This window comes from Myodes glareolus, chromosome 22 (genome assembly GCF_982192425.1).
Source record: "Myodes glareolus chromosome 22, mMyoGla1.1, whole genome shotgun sequence".
Taxonomy (NCBI): domain Eukaryota; kingdom Metazoa; phylum Chordata; class Mammalia; order Rodentia; family Cricetidae; genus Myodes; species Myodes glareolus.
The window spans coordinates 46,431,238-46,451,532 of record NC_142047.1 but is presented as its reverse complement, the minus strand read 5'-3'; the positions used below and the strand labels follow the sequence as shown (position 1 = coordinate 46,451,532).

The 20,295-nt window shown below is 48.2% G+C and overlaps 1 protein-coding gene and 1 pseudogene across 4 annotated transcripts in view; both read right to left on the bottom strand.

The window, feature by feature from the left end:
- Positions 1–2,833: 2,833 nt before the first annotated feature.
- Positions 2,834–20,295, bottom strand: part of Bco1 (beta-carotene oxygenase 1) — a 32,291-nt gene continuing 14,829 nt past the window's right edge. For all 4 annotated transcript variants that reach the window (XM_048437354.3, XM_085681781.2, XM_048437355.3 and 1 more), the window contains exons 7-11: positions 18,710–18,967; positions 9,134–9,239; positions 7,424–7,518; positions 5,967–6,078; positions 2,834–3,564 (exon numbers count right to left, since the gene is read on the bottom strand). In XM_048437354.3, coding sequence (XP_048293311.3) covers positions 3,335–3,564; positions 5,967–6,078; positions 7,424–7,518; positions 9,134–9,239; positions 18,710–18,967 — 801 coding nt within the window. In that variant the 3' untranslated portion in view covers positions 2,834–3,334. The remainder of the gene's footprint in view (positions 3,565–5,966; positions 6,079–7,423; positions 7,519–9,133; positions 9,240–18,709; positions 18,968–20,295) is intronic.
- On the bottom strand, positions 10,766–12,961 carry LOC125402535 (small ribosomal subunit protein eS24 pseudogene; annotated as a pseudogene).

Below are 20,295 nucleotides of genomic sequence, written 5' to 3'. Positions count from 1 at the left end.
TCGTGTTATTTTAATCTAGCCAGGTGTTTTACAATAAACGCACAGGAATTTATAATCAGAGAACACACACACTCCCTCATCTGTCTCTCTCCCTTCCCATGGCTCTTTCTTGGGGATTTAGTTCTAGCCTCGCTTGGTTCAATAATCTGCATCTACCTCTGTCCTAGTCCCAAATTGCAGTCTCCATCTGCAGGAGCAACCTTTTTCAGGTCCCCCAAAGGTATTTTTCAAGTGACTCCAGAAGTACCACCCATCCCAGAGGCTTCTGTCAATCACCAAGAAGAGGGAAGTCTTGCTTATTCTTAGCCTGCGTGGATACAATGTTGCACACTTCTTAGATCCCGTAGCTTAGAAAAGGCTCTACTTCTTGGCTGGGACTCAACCTCAGTAGGATGCTTTTCAAGACAGCCCTGTGTGATAGTGGCCATGAGTTTCAACCTCCAGAGAGAAGAGGAAGCATAGAGGCCCCAAGGTGTCTCACTGTCAGATGGGATAGATGGTGGGGATGGCAGAGTTGATGTAGGCTTTTGTATGTGTGTCCTGATTTGCCACAGCAAAGACTTCTGGGTGTTTCCAAACCACCCGACAGATCTTGAAACAGTGTAAGAAGGGATCAAAAGTGTTTTGATTTAACCTGGACCAGCAACCTGTTCCAAGCTGTGAGCCCTGCAATCAGTAACTTTGGTTCTGCGGAAACAAGAATGAATCAACATTGCAAACGTGGCTCAAAGGCATGAAGGTTTCTCAGGTGCTGATTTGCCCAGGCAACACCTCCGGCTCGTCCCGGCACCGGACTCACCCTAGAGAAACCTGTTGTGGCCACCACCAACACCTGTGAGCCTTCGCTGCTCCTGACACTCTGGTCTTGGAACGCTCCCGGAAGTATAGCTCTTGAGGACAGCAATAAACAAACCTGGGGAGTCTCTCCCAGGACTTCCTGTTCGTCCATCTTGCCCACCCACACGCTTCATCACCAGGAAGTCTGAGAGGAGGTGGAAGGGGGAGGCTGTTTTGTGGGCCTTTGGAGAAAGGTTCATGCATGGAGTTCTGAGCTAAGTGCCCTGACCTTTGCATATACGAAATGTAATGGGATTATAGGACACTGGACCCAGACAAATCCAATATCCTGTCGTCAGTCTTCAGTGTTTCTCTTTTTTTTTTGAAACCGAGACGACAGGATCTGGTGTGCCAGCCTTGCTCACCGGTATGGCATTCCAGCTGTCATCTTAAATAAGGTCAACAAACCACCAACGTTGTTTCCTCCCTGCAGAACTGGGTGCTTTCTTGAGATTAGGTCTGGGTGCTGTTTGGCAATTGGGAGCACGGAGGTGGGGACATGGCCACCTCACATTCCACTCTACCCTCAAACATGTAAAGCAGAGGCCTGGGTGGGTGAGTGGCTGTCACATTTGCCACATCGCTTCTGCCACCCAAACCCAGGCTCTGATCATGTCTCCTTTAGGCAACTGCCACTGACATCCCCAACCTTCCAGGGGCTGCAGGGCTGAGTCTCCCACAGGAGATGAAGGGGAAGGACTCCGGTGGTCAAGGTTATGTCGCTAGACTGTAAAGGTGGCTCAGATAGCCATGACCTGACTTGTTTGCAATCCCAGTCACTGTCTTGCTTGAGGACCTCCTTCCACTCTGCCCCACATGTCTGGTCCACCTTGAAGCACATACTGGGCACCCCCTTTCCCATCAGTGGCTGATGCGCTCTGGCTCTCAGGCCCGGCCTTGTCCTCCACCCTGAACTCTTGCCCTTATCTGGTCAGTGTCTGTTCAGTGTCCCCTCCTGCAGAGAGGTCCCACTCAAACCTGTCAGTCACTGGTCATACAACTGGGCCTCTTGCAGGCCAGGAAAGGTGAAGTTCTGCAGCCTACGTTATGGGCTCAGAAAAACTCGAAGAGGCAGCCGTATAAAAACAAATAAGCTCTGAACAGATCTTCAAGGTTTTGTTTTTTTTTTCTTTTATATCCTATGTGGGATGACTGCAAAGCATCGTGCCCTCCTGTTCGTGTGACTTATGAACAGGACTTGGCTGAGAAAACCAGAGGCCACACCCACAATCTAGTCCATTAGAAGGGGGGGGGAGAGGCAGATGGAGGAAGGAGCAGTGATGATTCCCACCTTTTCTTGTGCTCAGAAGAACAATGATAACATGGTTAATATAATTCTTGATTTTAAGTATTTTGCATGTATATATGTATGTACCTGTGTGTGTCTCTCTCTGTGTATGTGCACGCGCAAATATATGTGTAGACTAGAAGTGAACACTGGGTATTTCCCTCCATCCTGCTCCACCTTTTTCTCAGACAGGGCCCCTCACAATTTGCTGAGTGTGTCAATTCAATTAGACTGTCTGACTATCAGGCCCCAGAGAACTTCCTGCCTCTGCCTCCCCAGAGCCTGGGTGATAGGCACACGCTGCCGCGTCCAGCCTTTATGTGGGTAGCTATGGGCGGGGGCAGGGTGCTGAACTCAGGTTCTCGTGTTTGTGTAGCCAGTATTCCCACCAGCTAAGCCACCTTCCCAGTTCCTCAAGGTCTTTATAAGAAGAGAAAGGGCTTTCTTTTTTTTTTTAATTTTATTTTATTGGTGTTTTGCCTGTATGTATGTCTGTGTGAGGGTGTTGGATCTTGGAGTTAGAGACAGTTGTGAGCTGCCATGTGGGTGCTGGGAATTGAACCAGGGTCCCCTGGAAGAGCAGTCAGTGCTCTTAACCACTGAGCCATTTCTCCAGCCCCGAGAGAAAGGGCTTTCTTAAATATGCCAGAACTGACCGCACAAGACTTGATTTTTTCCATAAGGATTCTAATACAATGGAATCAGAGCTGTCTCTGTGGATTATTTTAGTATTTGCACCAAAAATAATAGCAGGATGAAATGCGTGGCCACCTCCACCCAGAGAGAGAAGGGTACAAGCTTACTCACTTTCCCATTGCTGGGATAAGATCCCTACAAAAGCAACTCAAGGAAGGGCGGGTTTATTTTGGCCCTCAGGAACAACAGGTATGGTCTATCATGGGGAGAAAGGCAAGATGTCAGGAGAGCGGGGCAGCTGGTGGCATTGCATCCACAGTCAGGAAGCAGATGAATGCTGGTGGTCGGCTGGCTTTTTCCTTTTCTATTCAGTCTGGACTTCAATTCATGGGATGGTGTGGCCCACATTCAAGGATCTTCCTTGCCCAGTATAGAGACTCTCCCACAGTCAGGTCTTTGTTTGTTCCTTAGTGATCCTAGATGCTGTCAAGCTGACAGTGTCAGCAATCACCCTTACTGTCCCCAGGTCCCACCAGAGAAGTCATTCTCACTGTGGCCCAATCCTGACACCCGTCAGGCCTGTTGGGTGATAGGGGCGTCTGAGTTTTCATCCTCCTGCGTCACGGCAGGGGTCTGCTTCTCTGCACTCCTGTCTACATCCGGGATAAACAAGCCATGCAGGTCCAGGTGCAGGTCCGCGTGCACAGAGGCACGAGCCAATTCCGTAAAAGTTTTGGCATCCAGAATAAGTAAAAAAGGCAGCTTTTGGGGATCAGTAGAGACAATGGCTGATAAGATCACCCCTACAGGAAGACAGACAAAACCCTGTTTATTTTCACTAGCAGAGCTGAGAATGTGATCCCGGGCTTTCTCGCAGGCTAGGCAGCTGCTCTACCCATGAACTCCAATTCTGCTCCTAAGAGATACCTAACAGTGTTCAACGTATAAGCTCTGCAAGTCCTCCACCTGGAGAGGGACATTTCTCAGGGGTCTCTCTGTCCTCTATCAAGTCATTCTGGATCCAAACAGAGGGGAAGAGGATATAGGACCTGCTGTGTTGGCAGAAGAGAAGTCCCGGACTGCAATCAGAATCAGTCCAGGATAACCACTTAGCCTGGCTGAACCTCAGTCTCTTCTCTTGGTAGACAATTCCTACCAACCTCCAACCTCACAGGATACCGAGGAGATCTGCAGGGCGGACTCTGGAAGCACCTCGTTCATTTTCATGTATATTGAAGAACGGTTCTTTTTCTATTTTTTGAAACCTCTGAGTGTGGAGAGACCCATCCAGTTCCAGGAGCACGTGTGGAGTAAGTGTGCCACTCAGCTGAGCAAAATTGAATCGCCCGAAGCATTTGCATTTGTGCTATTGATGCTTTGTTTTGAGACAGGTCTTAAACCAGGCTGGCCTTAAACTCACATCTCCCTGCCTCCACCTCTCCGAGGCTGGGATTACAGACCACGCGTTGGTATTTACACTTTGCTTGTGCTGGCGCTGCACAATATAGCTCATCTCCTGGCTATATTGGCAACCCTAACTTTTGCCTGTAAACTGGAACATTCTCTACCCTCTGCCCTCACTTACAAGGTATAGCGGGGTTAAGGAAACTGTCAGGAAGTACCCAAGATTCCTCCCAAAGGACCTTGGTTGCCATAGCCGAACGTGGGTGACGTCAGATTTGGCCTGGATTCAAATCCAACCTCTGCATATGGGGCATGTGACTTTGGTCAATTTGCCTCACTCTGAGCCTCCCCTTGACGAAATGAGGACAATGTCACTCCACACCCATGAAGAGGAGGCGTGAGAAGCAGTTGGGCAGCCAAGCAAGGGACTGGTCTCAGTAGGAGCGGCTGCTAAACAGTCCCTTGCCTCGGAGATGGCAGTGACACGGGATCCCCCTTCCTGTGTGCCAGGCCAGAATCAGTAGGAAGTCAAGGCCAGGTGGAAAGGCACTCCTCTCACCTGAAGGAAGAAGCTGGCAGCCTCAGTGGGACGGTCTGCCCTCCCCTGCAGGTGTGGGCAGCTCCATCACTGGCTTGGCCCGGCTGGTGTCCCCACCCATAGCTTATTAGCCTCCCTAGCATCCCCAAGGCTCTGGGCAGGGCATTTTTGAGGCAAAGGGGGATCAGATGATTTGGCTATGTGGAAACCCACATTTTCCAGGTGCTAAGAAAACTTCACATGCGTGTCAGAGAGATCATTTGAGAGGTGGGGACCAGTCCTTGGGACGAGTTTTAAAACCTAAAACAGCACGTTTTGAGGGAGCGTGTGTCTCTCAGTGGAAAGATACAGGCATTGTGTAGCAGAGAGGTTAAACCTTGCCCATAGAAGGTCTGGCCTTTGTCACAGTCTTACCTATGAGAATTTTTCAGAGGCTGTGGGCCATGTGTAGTATTATATTCTAAAACAGTCGTCCGTCCGTCCATCCATCCATCCATCCATCCATCCACCCATCCATCCATCCATCTATCCATCTACCCATCCATTCATCTACCTATCTACCTACCTATCTATCTTCTTGTTGTTGCTTTTTGAGACAGGGTCTCAGTAGTTCAAATTCTCTGTGTCGCTGAGAATGACCTTAGATCCCTGATTGTCTACCTCCCAAATGCTGAGATCTCATGGTAGGTATACCATGCCTGGCTGACAATGTGGTATATATGATGGAGCCTAGGACCACATGGTTCCTGCTTGGCCTCTGAGAAGCTGAACACTGAGGTCATCTATACAGGGTATCAGTCATGCGATGTGAGTGAGCCATGGTAAAATCTCTGGATATGGAGACTCGGGCAAGCTTCCCTGGCTGGAGATGCTTGGTTGTCGGAGGTTAACACTATGGGTGAGTCCACTGGGAAAGGATGGCCAGGGGCTCTGTCCTGGCCCTTCCTGCACCCCATCCTATGTGCCCTCTCCAGACTTTTGCTAATTTTAGTCTATACTCTTTCACTGTGATAAGGCATAATCTTAGGAATAATGACTGCCCATGAGCTCCGGGGTCCTAGTGAATTACAGAACGCAGTGGTGAGAGCCCTTGAGCTGGCACTTGACATCAAAAGCAAGTGTGGTTGTAGGAAGTTTGTAATGTGGTTTTGCCAATGACACACCTAGACTCCTCATCAGGCTACTGACTTGTGGGGTGCCTCTGGATGGTGCCTCTGTCTGGCGGATGATCACACCACATGGTCTCCCTCCCCCCACTCTTACCATCATCCTCATCCTTGGCTCCCGGCGTGGGTACAAACACGGGTTCCGCGGGCCAGCAACACTCCTCACCCCACTTTAAGGAGGACTTTGTGAGAACATCGTATTTTAGTATCTGTGGACACAGAGAAGAGAAAGACGGGGTCCCGTGTGTGCAAGCACACTGACTCTGGGAGCAGGAGGGCAGAAAAGGGGTGAGACTGAGCCCTCAGACCTACACGTGTGACATCACCTCCAAGTGACACCTGTCCCAGGCAGCGCAGTCACAGAAAGGGAAGAACCAAACTTCCTCCCTCAGTATTGAACACGGGGCCCACACAGGGCTGAGACGCAACAATCATGAATTTTTCTGGTATTTGGCACTATCTCACAATGTTTTAAATTATATAATTAAGGTGTTCTAATGCCACTAATTAAAATATGATACAATTCTTTGGTTGCTTTCAAAGTGGAAACTCTGAACTACGGTTGGAGTGGCTGTGGGCTGTGGAGCCCCTGCCCAGAACACCTGAGGTTCTGGTTTGAGTTCCAGTATCCAAAACAAAAGAACAAATAGAAAGGAAAATTTCCATAATCTCTCACAGGCCTATTCCTGTAGGGTATAGAATTAGTGGGAGTGGCTTGGAGTGTGCTGTGTGTGTGTGTGTAAACCTTAATTTTTGCTTATGAATATTTTGTACCATAGATATTTCCTTTTTTTTTCTTTTTGGTTTTTCAAGACAGCATTTCTCTGTAGCTTTGGAGCCTGTCCTGGAACAAGTTCTTGTAGACCAGGCTGGCCTTGAACTCACAGAGATCCACCTGTCTCTGCTTCCCGAGTGATGGAATTAAAGGCGTGCTCCATCACCGTGTGGCAATATTTTAATTTTTTAAATTTATTTTTAATTCACTGTTTTATTTTTACTGCATGCTTTTTTACAGTTAGTGTGGGGGGCACTCGTCATTGTATCACGCCACAGCACGTATGTGGCAGAGGACAGGAGTGGGTCTCTCACTGTACTATGTAGGTTCCTGGGCTCAAACTCTGGCTGCCAAGCCTGACAGCACATCCCCTAACCCACTGAGCGATCTCATCTGCTCTGCATTTTTTTAAATGCAACTAAAAATGTTGATACGAAAGAAAAGTGGTGTCTGACCAGCACTTTGGACAGCACCGGACTATAGTAACTACTGACAAATAGTCACTTAAAAAACAAAATTAATCCTCCAGGCTCCAGTGACCCCTTTCCTGCTGGAGAAGGCGAGCTGGCTGCTGGGGGCAGCACCTCCTGCCAATTCCTTTGTTCTCAGAGCCCACCCCGGGGCTCACAGTGCGGATGGAACCCAGAACTTACGCTTTAGATTTATCCCAACTGATTTCCCTCCTGAACCCCTTTTCCCAGTCTTAAGCCCAGAGGGGCCTGCTTTGCAGACATTGAGTTGGGTCCAGAGAACCCAGTTTGCACGCACAGGGACAGTACCTTGGTCGGGATGGGACTCCACTGAACTTCAGCAGCATAGATGTAACGATAGGGCTTCCCGTTGTGAGCGTAATTTATCCGAGGGAGCTCTAGGCCTGGAGAGGACAGGACACTGATGAAATCCCATCTCTGGGGTGGGGAACTCCCGTCTTCATGCCAAACTGGGCCTTGTTCATAGGAACAGTTCCCAAGTACCACCCCTGACCTTGATTCAGACCCAGATTACATCAAAGGTGGTCACGGGTAGGGAGGGACCTTGGTAATGATGCCGGCCCTGCCAGAAGGTTCAAGAGTGAGGTACCACAGACCAGGGGGCTTTAAATGCATAAGTGCCTGTAATTATCCATGATAGAAATCAGAGAATTACAGATTTAAATCAGAGGCTGCTGTAATTTTTAACGCTCCCCCCCCTCTCTCTGTGTGTGTGTGTGTGTGTGTGTGTGTGTGTGTGTAAGTGCACATGAGTATGAAAACAGACTCCAGAAACCACTGGGAGGAATGTCATTGCATAATATAAAATAAATCTGGTACCTGGGTTTGTGCAGTCACTGTGTAAGCACTAGGAGATACTAAGGCAACAGGATTGTCACAAGTTCAAAGCCAGCCTGGCCTATAGAGTGAGACCTTGTCTAAAATAAACTAAATAAAATCGGTAAATCCTATTATAATATGTATAAAAAGGATGTTTACAAAGGATTTTCCCAACATGGGAAATGTCTGTATGATAAGGTTAACTGTAAAAGGCTGGCTATAGTGTTCTGTCCCTATGTCATAAACAGGAAGTTCAGAAGCATTGCTGGGGTCAGTACTGCCTGCTAGCTGATACTCCATCTTGCAACTTTCAATATTTCTATGACTTTTTGCCCATTTTTTTTTGGTCTGTTTCAAGACAAGACCTATTAGAGCTTCTGCAGGCTTTTAACTCACGATGAAGTTGAGCAACCCTTCACCCCCAACCCCATCTCTCAAGAGCTGAAATTGCAGGCATATAATTTGCTTTTGTTTGTTTGTTTTTGAGACAGGGTATGTGGCTTGGGCTAGCCTGGTACTCACAGCAATCCTTCTGCCTCAGCCTCCTGATGCTGGGATTATAGGCATGTATGACACACCCAGCTTCACTGTACACTTGGAAGTATGAAATGCAGATTTCTCTACACCAGGCTTTGGGGTACATCTTGTAATACACCAAGCACAGAAACTCAGCCCTATGGGACAGTGGCACTTTCCAGAGAGCTCTTGGCTGGCTTCTGTTTAGGGTAAGGCTATTTGACACCCAGGGATGTTTCTGCCCATCCTCTAAGGCCAGCACTGCCCTACCACAAAGAATACCAACCCCACATGTGCCTGACGAACACAGGCCCATGGGTGTGGCTCCTGTTCTGTGGTTTGACACTCCGTGTGTAGCTCAGCATCTCTCAGGCTCAGTGGGCCAATGACGCCCCACTTTGTAGAAATCGTGGCAGTTTAGAGGGAAGAGACGGGACCTACTATGCCTATTTAATACATTGCAGCCGTTTGTACACATCCACTATGCTTGTCATTCATCCAAGGACCACAAGTGCTGGGAGCTATCCAAGGAAGATCCCCAAATTCTTTTCTGGGGTCTCAAGAGCCTTCCTTGCTCTTTTTTGTACCTGCATGAAAGGGAGGCACCACAGAGAGGGGTTCTGGGCGTCTCAGTGGGAAAGAATGTATCAGAATGTATCCTACCTTTATAGAGAACTTCGGGTTGGCAGTAGACATGGCCGTCTTTCTCCTTCAAGGCTGTTGCTCTTGTAGATGGCACCTTGATTAAATTTGAGCCCACTTCTGCATTCTGAAAAGAGCGAGTTCAAAACAACAACATAAAAGATTATTCCCACAAACCCTTCCTGGATCATATGCTCTTGAGCAGAGCTTCCAGACATAGCACCGTGCTTGGCCTCTCCGTAACCACAGGAAGCAGCTGTTTCATCGCTGTTATTCTTAGTTAAAAATACTGCGGTTCACTGGGCAGTGGTGGTACATGCCTTTGATTCCAGCACTCAGGAGACAGAGGCAGGTGGATCCCTGAGATCGAGGCCAGCCTGGTCTACAGAGCAAGTTCGCGGACAGCCAGAGCGACACAGAGAAACCCTGCCTCGAAAACAACAACAACAACAACAACAACAACAACAACGAGGAATGGGGCAGGAGAGATGGCCCGGCTTTTCCAGAGGACCTGAGTTCTAGTCCTAGCACTACAAGGTGGCTCACAAACATCTGCTAACTTCAGTCCCAGGGATCCGATGCCCCCTCCTGGCCCCCAAGAGGCAGGGACAAAAAATGCAAATCACCGATACATTAAGTAAATACATTTAAATTACATAACATTAAATTAAATTAAATACATTTAAATTAAATTCCATTAAGTAAATACATTTAAAAAATGCAACCATCCCTTTAAAATGAATGGGGATTGGCAACAGGAACAGACTCTTCCAAAGCCACAGATCTGGTGGGCGGTACAGTCAGAACCTATCCAGGCTTTTTATCTCTCAAAGGGAACAATATGCTCCAAAGAAAATATTCTCTCTTTTTAAATGCTGGCCGATTCACCTGCAAAAAGCTGCTCCCATCCTCCGACGGGTGTTTGCGGAGTCTGCAGTAACAGATAATGCTGAAGATGTTACAGTGAGAGGAAGCCTGGGAACAAATAGCACACGTGGTCTGAGCCCAGCCACGTATGCTAATGAAGTATACCGGGATGGGAGTGTGAGAAATGTGACAGATCTGAACAACAGAGCAGGTAGGGGAGAAGGCGTCCCTCGTTTTCACATCCTAAGCTTGAGACTTCGGGCAAGTAATTAGTGTCTCTGTGGTCCGAGGTCTTTCTGTGTATCATGAAGATAATAGTATGCGCGTCTGCGACTGATTGCAAAGATTGACATCATCTGCCAAATGGTTCACAGTAGGACCTAGAGCAACACTTTTGTTGATGAGGGCATCTTTGCAGCAACACAGTAGGTCTATGGTATCACTCTCAGAGGATTCGTTCCAGTTCCTCTGCGATGCCCTGAAACTCAGATAACACCGAAGATGACTTTGTGTAAGTGTTGCAACCAACAGCACTGACCTGATAACTGAGACAACTACAGAATGACTAACAGGTGGGTAGCATATATAGAATGGATACATTGTACAAAGTGGTGTGTTGTGTTCTGAGCAAGTCTGAGATCAGAACAGAATGCAATTTAAATGCAATATAAGTATCATTTCTTTAGAGAGGGCCTTTCTTTCCCTCCCTTCTTTCTCCTCCCTCCCTCACTCCTTCCCTTCTTCCTTCCTTCCTTCCTTCCTTCCTTCTTTCCTTCCTTCCTTCCTTCCTTCCACACAGGGTTTCTTTGTGTAGCCCTGACTGTCCTGAAACTTGTTCTGTAGACCAGGCTGGCCTCGAACTCACAGAGATCCTCCTGCCTCTGCCTCCTGAGTGTTCGGATTAAAGGCAGCACCGTCACCGCCTGGCTAGAGTGGGGGCTCTCACTGAACATTTTTGGAGCATACTTGAATCTGAGTCACTGTATGGGTGGAAAGAGAAACCAGATGATGGAATACTGTTATATTATTATTACTATGGCTGACTTGTCTGTCCAAATTTTCAACATCATTTTTAGCATAAAAACAACCTGTTTCTTCTCTTTCGGCATGCGTATATACCTAGTGTATATGTGCTTGTGTATGGAGACAGCGGTTGGCCCTCGGTGTCTTCCCTCTGTCGGCACGCGTATCTGTCTGGTGTACGTGTGCTTGTGTATGGAGACAGTGGTTGGCCCTCGGTGTCTTCCTCCATTGCATCCCTTCTTGTTATTTTTTCACATGCAAATTTCTAGATTTTAGAAATCTGCCCCACTGCAGCAGAAAAAAAAACCATGGCAGGATCTCTACTCCTTTTGCTTTTAAGCAGCACCAGCGATGGCCTCTGCAGTCCCCCTGATCCTCTTCAGTCTGTAACCCGCTTTCCTTTCGATACTTCCTGGAAGTCATCTTCTAGTACAGGCCAAGTCTTGCAAGCCTGGGTTTAGGCTCATTCTTCTTTGCATCACCCAAAGAGTCATCGATCACACCAAAGCCACTGTCTTGCCACCACCAAAGTGGGTTCTGAATTCAAATACAAAGATGCTAACTGGTGGGGTCTTATACATTGTGGCTATCTGTTCCTGCATTTCTGTCTTTGGTACTGTTGTCTTCCTAGAGACATCAACGACCATGTGCTTCCCCTGGAGCAAAAGCTTAGTCATGAACTTCCTGGTGAGGACCATTAGATCATTAGTGTGTCTTTCGTGATGGTGGGTCCTTGAGCAGCGAAGCAGGGTAGGGAGGATTCCACCTCTCAAGCTTTCTTTGATACAGGTTTCTTGCTGAGCCTGGGATCCATCAATTATCTTTACTGGCTGGCCAGACAGCTTCAGAGATCTGGATCTGCTTGTCTCTACATCCCCAGTGCTGGGATTACAGGTACTCAATGCCATGCTCGTAGTTCATGTGGAGACTAGGGATGGAGCCCAAGTCCTCATGTTTGCATAGCAAGCATTTCCTAGACTGAATCACCTCCCCAGCCCCCAACAACCTATGTGAACCATAGCAGCTCTTTTGCTGTGAAAGAGAGAAAGTTAACCACGCCATGGCAGCTGAGTTGAAGGGGTCCTTGGAGATTGCTCATCTAGTTCAAGCCTTTGATTGTTAGGAGCAGAAGCTGAGGTTCGGAGATGGAAAGTGACTTGTCAAAAGCCATACAGGGAGAAGCAGAGCCTGGGCTCAAGCCTTCACATTGAGATTCTCCCAGAAGCAAGAGTATTTGGGACAGAGGGCAGAGCGAGGGGCCCTTTCCTGTTGGTCTCAGCTCAAACATCGTCCTCCCTAACCGCTCGATCTGAACCCGCTGTGTCTTTGGCACAGCAGCCCAGGCTCTGATTAGTTCATTCAGGAAGCTTTGTCCCTCTTTGTGGTCATTTTTTCCATGATGTCAGAGGCCAGATTTTCTTCAACACATGGCACACGGCACCCAGGAAGTGACTACATGACTTAATAAACTTTTCCTTACTTCCAGTGGTCAAAGGACAAAGAATATGCATGCTTTGCCGTTTGGTCGAAGAATCCAATGAAACCAAGTCTGTGAACCAAGTAGCCCCATGCTGGGTACATTGTAATAGCTTCTACTGTGCCCGTGGCTTGCTAGGCACATAACAGCAGCACCCTGTGCCAGCCCCTCCCCGCCCAAGGCATGTCCAACCTTGACTCACAGGGAGTTGGTCTACGGAGACTATTCTGGCTCCAGCCTGAAACTTGTCAGACTGGTTAAGGGATAAACTTTTAATTTTCCACACACAACAGTAACCTAACATGACTTGCTGCTTTTAGCAGCCAACTCTGCTCAGCGTTGACAAGAAATCAGCCAGAATTTAGTGAAAAATCCCAAAAGTTTGCCCACAATCTTGATGCCAGAGGGAACTTCCGGGGGGAAGCAGTGAGCTCAGAAATCTCCCCCTACCCCCATTCCCATGGAGATACCAGCTTCCGTGTGGAATCGGAATTCATTTAATTTGCTATGTGAGTTTGAAAAGACCCTTGGCCCCACTGGATTGGCTTCCCTGTCTATAAATGAGGTGCTGGGTGAAACACAGTGGGTTCTGCCTGAGCTCAGAAACTTGTGGTTATGTAAGCATCTGGTCCCCAGCCAGAAGCATTGTAGTTAACTACAGACATGAATTCAAATCCTGACACAATCCCAACGATGAATCTTTGGCGTTGGGCAAGCTACTTTCCCTCTTAACTGTAGACTTAGGGACAAAGAATAACTCGTTAGGTTGCAGTATGAATCGGCAAAGAGGTGAACAGTTCTTAAAATTTGTAGGGCCTGGAGCAATAGCCCAAGTTGAGGCCCACAGGCCCTATGCCCAAACACTGCACACTGATTAAGTAAGACCAAATCACTCTCCTACCCAGACACATGTTACCATTGTCACGGGGAACTGCTCTGTCTAACACACGAGCACTAAAAACAACCCATTTCAATGCTCGCAGTTCTCATTTTTCTGGAAAGAGAAAGTTTGCTGCATTTCTGTAGTTGGATTGCAGGGGTCTTTAAAGATTGGCCCAGTTCAAACCCCTCAGTCTGTAGCAAAGGAAGCCGAGACCAAGAGAAGGAAATGATACAGAGAAGAGCCCCATGTGGCTACTCAGACTTTAAAATAAGATAAAGTGAGGTTGAAACTTCCTTGGACCCCAATGCTAGCCAGATCTCCCAGGCTCCAGCACCACACTGGCAGTTGGTAGCTACTGTGATGGATAGGGAGAACATTCCAGCACCATAGCAGGTTCTAGCTCATAGGCTGCCCTGAAAGAAGATAAGCAGGACCCCTTAGCTCTCAGCCAGATGAAATGGCCCAGTGAAAGCTTCTCATTCCAGGCTCGGCCAGGACCTACGCAGATGCCCCGCTCAGGATTCGAAGTCCCAGCCAGTCCCACCCCAGCAACACAGTCTGCTCTTAGGAGGACAGAGGCAGTCTCTAAAACAGGTTGGTACCCCAGTTAGCCCAAGTATAGGTAGGTGTGATAAAGAGATGCCTTTTATAGTATACATGACCCCTTGGTCCTAGAGATAGAAGGGACAGACTGAGGCCTCTGAAGTAACAATCTCTGAGAAGCTTCCTATTGCCCAAGTCTCGGGGAAGAAAAGTCATTTCCCACAGGGCCCAGCACTCAGCACACCCTCCACGGATTCTATTTCATCTTATCCTCATAGATTCACGGCTGCCTTTGGAAACAACTTCCAAATCTGCCGGTTCAGGATCCAAAGCCATCTCACATCGCCCTGGCTTGCCGCCTACGGTGACAGCCTCTGACCCATGACAGCCAATGCTCACAGACCTATTTCTAACACGCTACGGCGCTCTTCAGCATGAAGGCAGGGCCGCTGCCCCACTGTCTGGACATGCCTAGGGTTCCTCCCTGCCACTGCTCCTCCCCTGCAGAGCCGCACCTCAGGTGCCCACAGCCCTACATAAATAGCTGGGGCGGGGGGCGGGGGGGGGGAGCTCTTCCACACTGCCTTCCTTTGACCTCAGCTCTGAGCATCAGGGGGGACCAGGAGGTCCTAGACCTCTGAGAATAATCTCCCATCATCTGCTCTGGGTGTAGAGCAGTGCACACTGGGAAATACTGTGAATGCTGATGGAACTGTGCCCTCTTACAGACCTTGCTTCATGGTTTTCATTCATTCATTCATTCATTTCCCCATGTTTAAGAATTGTTTTTTTGGTTTTTTTTTTTTTGCCTACTGACTGACTTTTTTATTTATTGATTTTTATTGAGCTCTACATTTTTCTCTACTCCCATCCCTGCCTCCCCCCAACCCTCTCCCAAGGCCCTCATGCTCCCAATTTACTCAGGAGATCTTGTCTTTTTCTACTACCCATGTAGATTAGATCCATGTATGTCTCTCTTAGGGTCCTCATTGTTGTCTAGGTTCTCTGGGATTGTGATTTGTCGGCTGGTTATGTTTAAGAGTTTTTAAATGCAAGGATGGCTTGCTGCAAGGCTCAGTCCCTGCCCTCCGGGGGCCTGTACTTCAGCAGCAAGAGGGGAATCAAACAAGCCTGTCCTGCTGGAGCAGTGTCACCCTAGGGGGTACCACAGTGTATGCATGCCCCCAGGGAGCGATGACACAGAGACCCAAAGGATGAAGAGCTCTTTAGGCCCAGAGAGTCTTTTCAGCCTGTGTTGCAATCACTCAGGATCCTCACGTCCACTGGTACAGTACCAGGGAGGTTCTGCTGATACTGTCCTGAGCGTGGGCTGGGAAATTGCAGCAGATGACTCCAAACTGTAAGCAGGGAGAACAGGCAGGGCTTCAGAACAGCAGAGGGGACACTGATGGGCAGAGGCCCCTGAGTAGAGGGTATTTGAGAAGGGCCAACGTTCCTAGCCCATGGTTAGGAAGGAGCCAGGCTCTTGGAACAGGGTGTGTGCGGCTGTGTCCACCTACCCAGCTTTCCCATTTGTACAGCCAGGAAGCTGAGTGACTTGAAAGCCAAGAAGCCATCTTTAAGGGACAATAAACAGCAATTAAGCAGCGTGGTTAGAGCCACCCATGCGAGGGTTTGCTCTTCTTTGCTGATTTCAAAGCGCCTGGTGGCTTACAAGGTGGCTTTTAAAGACACACACACACACACCATTCAAGCTTGGTTCTGAGGAAGTAGCCATTCTCCCCCGTGATCAAAGGATGTAAAGCCTTACATGGGGGCAGGGAGAGAACGTGTCCCCCTTCTGGCATCAGCCCTGGCCTGAGTTCAGCCTCGTGACTCATGCCCTGTGTGCTCTGTGACACTCTCTTCCTGTACCAGAAGACAGTCCTTGGTGCCGCATTGTGGGGCTTTCCCAGCATAAGGGGTGCAGAGGTCAGGGTTGGGGGTGACTTTATGGGGTGCCATGGGTCACTCAAATAGCCTTTACCATTAGGGTGGCTTTCTGATAGTTTTAAGCACCCTCACCCCCGTATTTTAGCAGAACGGTGAAACAATTGAACCCAGGGCCTCGTGTTTGCTAGGCAAGCACACTATCATTGAACTATACTAAACCCTTATTCTAGTTGTTAGATTGATTTTTATTTTGAGGCAGGATCTCACTGAGTCGCCCAGGCTGGCCTTAAAACTTCAGGTTTTCCTGCTTCAGCCTCCTGAGTAGTTGGGAGTACAAACCAGCACCACCAAGTTCCATTTAACCACTTCCTTCCTTTTTTTTCCCAATTAAAACAACGACAGCATTTTTTTTTTTAAAAGAAGATCTTACCAGGTAGCCTATCAACCCAGACTTGACCTTACAATCCTCCTGCTCTGGTCTCCCGAGTGCTGGGGTCATAGGCATGTGCTACCATGCCCAGCTGCTTGGCTTCTTCATTCTTGCCCAATGCCAGATCAGGAATGAAACCCAGAGTCCCTGAGTGTTAAGCATTCTTTCTACCCCTGACCAACACCCCTGCTCTGGCTAGTTTTATCTCAGCTTGACACAAACTAGAGTTATCTGAAAGTTAATTGAGAAAATGCCTCCATAATATCTGACTGTAAGGCATTTTCTTAATTAGTGCTTGATGGGGGAGGGCCCAGCCTATTGTGGGCGGTGCCATCCCTGGGTTCGTGGTCCTGGGTTCTATAAGAAAGCTGACTGAGCAAGCCAGTAAGCAACACCCTTCCATCGCCCCTGCATCAGCTCCTGCCTCCAGGTTCCTGCCCTGTTTTGATGTTTCTGTCCTGACTTCCTTCAATGATGAACTATGATGTAGAAGTGTAAGCCAGAGAAACCCTTTCATCTTCAACTTGATTTTGGTCAGTGTTTCATCACAGCAATAGAAACCCAACCCTACATTTATTTTCCAAAGTCAGGCCTTGGGAGGAGGCAGCCTTAGCTGGAGCTGCAGACCTCTGCTGGGCTTTCAGATCGCATTTGCACGCTCTTCTCCTCTCTGCAGCAGGCAGTGCCCCTTTCCCCGGTGAGTGACATGTTCCCTTTCGCACGGCTTAATGACCAGTCAGTTGATTCAAACAACAACAAAGACTTTGTGGATATGAAGTCAGAGTGATGTGAGAAGTGGCAGAAGCCATGGCAGAGATACAGGGAAAGGTGTCAGAGAGGAAAGAGCCAAAATTGAGGACCCACAAACCTGGGTGCAAATCCTGACTCTTCTGCCCCCTGGACTGGCCCCCCAGCTGGGCTGAACCCCTGCACTACAGAACCCAGAGACAAGTGTGGGAAAAGGCTCCCTGGGTTGTGGAGAGCTGTTCTCCAGGCGGAAGGCCTGCGAGGGTGAACAACCGATTTCCGGTCCCTTTCCGGTTACAGATTCACCTTTAGTGATTGGTCCAGGTTCTAACCTTGCACTGTGGCCAGGGACACAGTCCTTTATCTCTGACTCTCAGTTTTTACAGCTGTAAAACGAGGCTTTCAAGCTTTCCCATAAGTCGCTTGGGTCACCAAATGATGTAACATAAACCATGAGATAAAACACCCAGCAAAGCACCTGGCATGCAGCTCTCCTCTAGTAAGTGGGAGCCGCCACAGTTTAATTGAGTTCAATTTGGTTCCATTTAAGTTAATTATGTCATGAAGTCAGTGAGTTCTGGGGCCAGAAGCTTCCTTCTGCTCAGAGCCATGACAGCAGCACCCTGATTGAGGACGACTCCTGTCCCAAGAGTCTCAACAGAGTTAAGAACAATACAGCAGGGGCACCATGCAAGCTGGCAATAATGGGTCCCTACCTGGACCATTAGCTGAATATTTAAGATGAAAACATAGAGAGATGCCTCGGTATATAATTGAAATAAAAGGCAGAAGGCAAGATGGTGTGCACACGCTTGGCCATGAGAGAAAACCAAGTGTGGATACACACCACCATATGGGCAAACAGAATACACTGCTGAGTAAGGGAAACCAGTAGGGCCAGGCCGTGTGCTGGTAGATTCTGCCAACATAATGGGCTTGGACAGGTGATATACCTTTAAGGATGGGAGGAGATCCATGGTTACCTGGGGTAAGGGGGAGTTTCTGGGAGCTGATAGCTAAGGGGTAAAGGGTATGGGATTTCTCTAAGGGTGAAAAAATGTTCAAAATCGAGAATTGAAAAGGATGCTCAACTCTGACTATAACGAATGACAATGAATTGAATACTTTAAATGGATCAAATCTGTAGTGTGTGGATTATAAATAAATAAAAAAGTATAATCAATAAAACCATCAAAAAGATGCAATTAAAATATATAAAAAACATGTACATGTATGTATGTATCTATACACATATGAACGTGTCTAAAGAGACCGGAGTCCACACAAACACATTCACAGTGACCATCTTACATGGTGGGTTTAAAGAGATTATTTATTTGAGACAAGGTCTGGCTACGTAGCCAAGGCTGGCCTCTACCTCCTCATTGCTGGCAACACAGCCTATGTTACCATTCCCAGCCATGTTTAAAAGGACTTTCCTTTTTTCTTACTTAGATTTTCTACAGTTTCTACAGAACATAGCTGTTTTTAGAAAAGCAGTGAATTTTTTTTTCAAGGACTAGTTTAGGGCTGGGGCAGGGATATGTTATTCAGTGGCAAAGAATTTATCTGTTATGTGTGAGGCCCTGGGTCCTGTCCTCTGCTCTACAAAGCAAAGCAAAGAGCAAAACAAAACAAAGAAAGCCCAGTTGATTTGGAAATTCAGTGTTAACAAGCGTCCAGGAAAATTCTGGCTCAGGTTCAGGGCTGTCCAGAAAACAGAGAACACAGTACCTTGTCCACATGGAGGGGTACAGCAAACCTCTTGAGGGTGGGCACTGACGTCATCCTGGAGTTCTCCTCGAAGTTCTGGTTCAGGTTGGCCAGGTAGAAGAGCTGATAGAGGCTGCTGTCCTCATAGGCAATGACGTCAAACACAACACAGCCTTCCTCCTCATAGGCGTTGACATGGTGGAAGACCACCATGGGGTCTGTGTAGAACTTGGTTGGCACAGGCTTCCTGGTCCTCTGGTCGATGATATGAATGTAAGTCTGAAAGAAGACCCAGTGGTCAGCTCACTCTCTGATATACCTGGCATGGTGACATCACAGCAGCCAGGCCTGCCCTAGCTTAGGGCCCTATGGATGTCCCTTCCCCCATTCTGAGCTCTGCACTCACCTCAGGATGCCACGCAGTGCTATTCACAATGGCCAAATTATGAAATCAGCCAAGCTGGCCACACGCAGATGAAATGTTTTTTCACGATTATATTTATATATATTTGGGAATGCATGTGTGTGGATGAAAGCAGAAGGTGGGTAGGGGGTGCACACAGTCAAAGTACATGATACAGTCGAATGAAAATACTGGTGCAAATCCACCATTTTATATAATGAGGACTTGCTAATAAAGATTAAGGCAAGGGGGCTGGGGGGATGGCTCAGTTGGTAGCGTTTCCTGTACAAGCAGGAGGACCTGAGTTTGAGCCCTAGCACCCCCGTGTAGAAACCAGGAGTGCTGGGGGCCACCTTTAATCGCAGTGCTTGCGGCGTGCGGTGGGGGGGCCGAGACAGGAGGGTCTGTGGTGCTTTCTGACTGAATAATCTAGCTGAATTAGCAAGCCACAGGCCAGTAAGACACACTGTTTCAAAAAAAAAAAACAAGGTAGGTGGTACCCTAAGGTATCACACACACACACACACACACACACACACACACACAGGAACACACACAGGAACACACATGCAAGCACATAATACACAACTAAATAAGTAAAAGTTAAAACAAAACAATAAACCCTGCCAAACTGACAGGCAGGTAGGAGTCTTCACTGAATGACCATACAGAGGCCACAGGAGGACAGCTTTCCCATGATTCCAGTGGCAGACGGACAAGTTCCCTGGGGACAATTGTGCCAGTGGAACCTGCTAAGTGCAGTCTTCACTGGAACTGGAGTCCCCAGACATCTAATGCTCTGCTCTTCGGTCCCCTCTCCTGCACACACAGCAGTGCAGAGTCTGCTCCCCAGGGCTGCTAGTCACACCCACCCCACCTGGCCCCCGGGGCTGCAGTGGAGCGGGCCCAGGTCTAGCTAGGGAGCTGCATCTGCCCCGGGTGACCTGGCTGTGTGCTACCAGGCTGGAATCACCCTGGGTGCTAATTTGCTAACTCTATGGGTCAGTTGTCTGATACCACCCCCCATACCCCGTGGACGTGTGTGTCTGTGTATCTGTGTGTGTGTGTGTGTGTGTCTGTGTATGTGAGGATGTGTGTGTGAGTATGCTTGTGTGTATGTGTCTGTGTATCTGTGTGTGTGTCTGTATATGTGAGCATGTGTGTGTGTCTGTGTATCTGTGTGTCTGTGAGCATATGTCTGTGT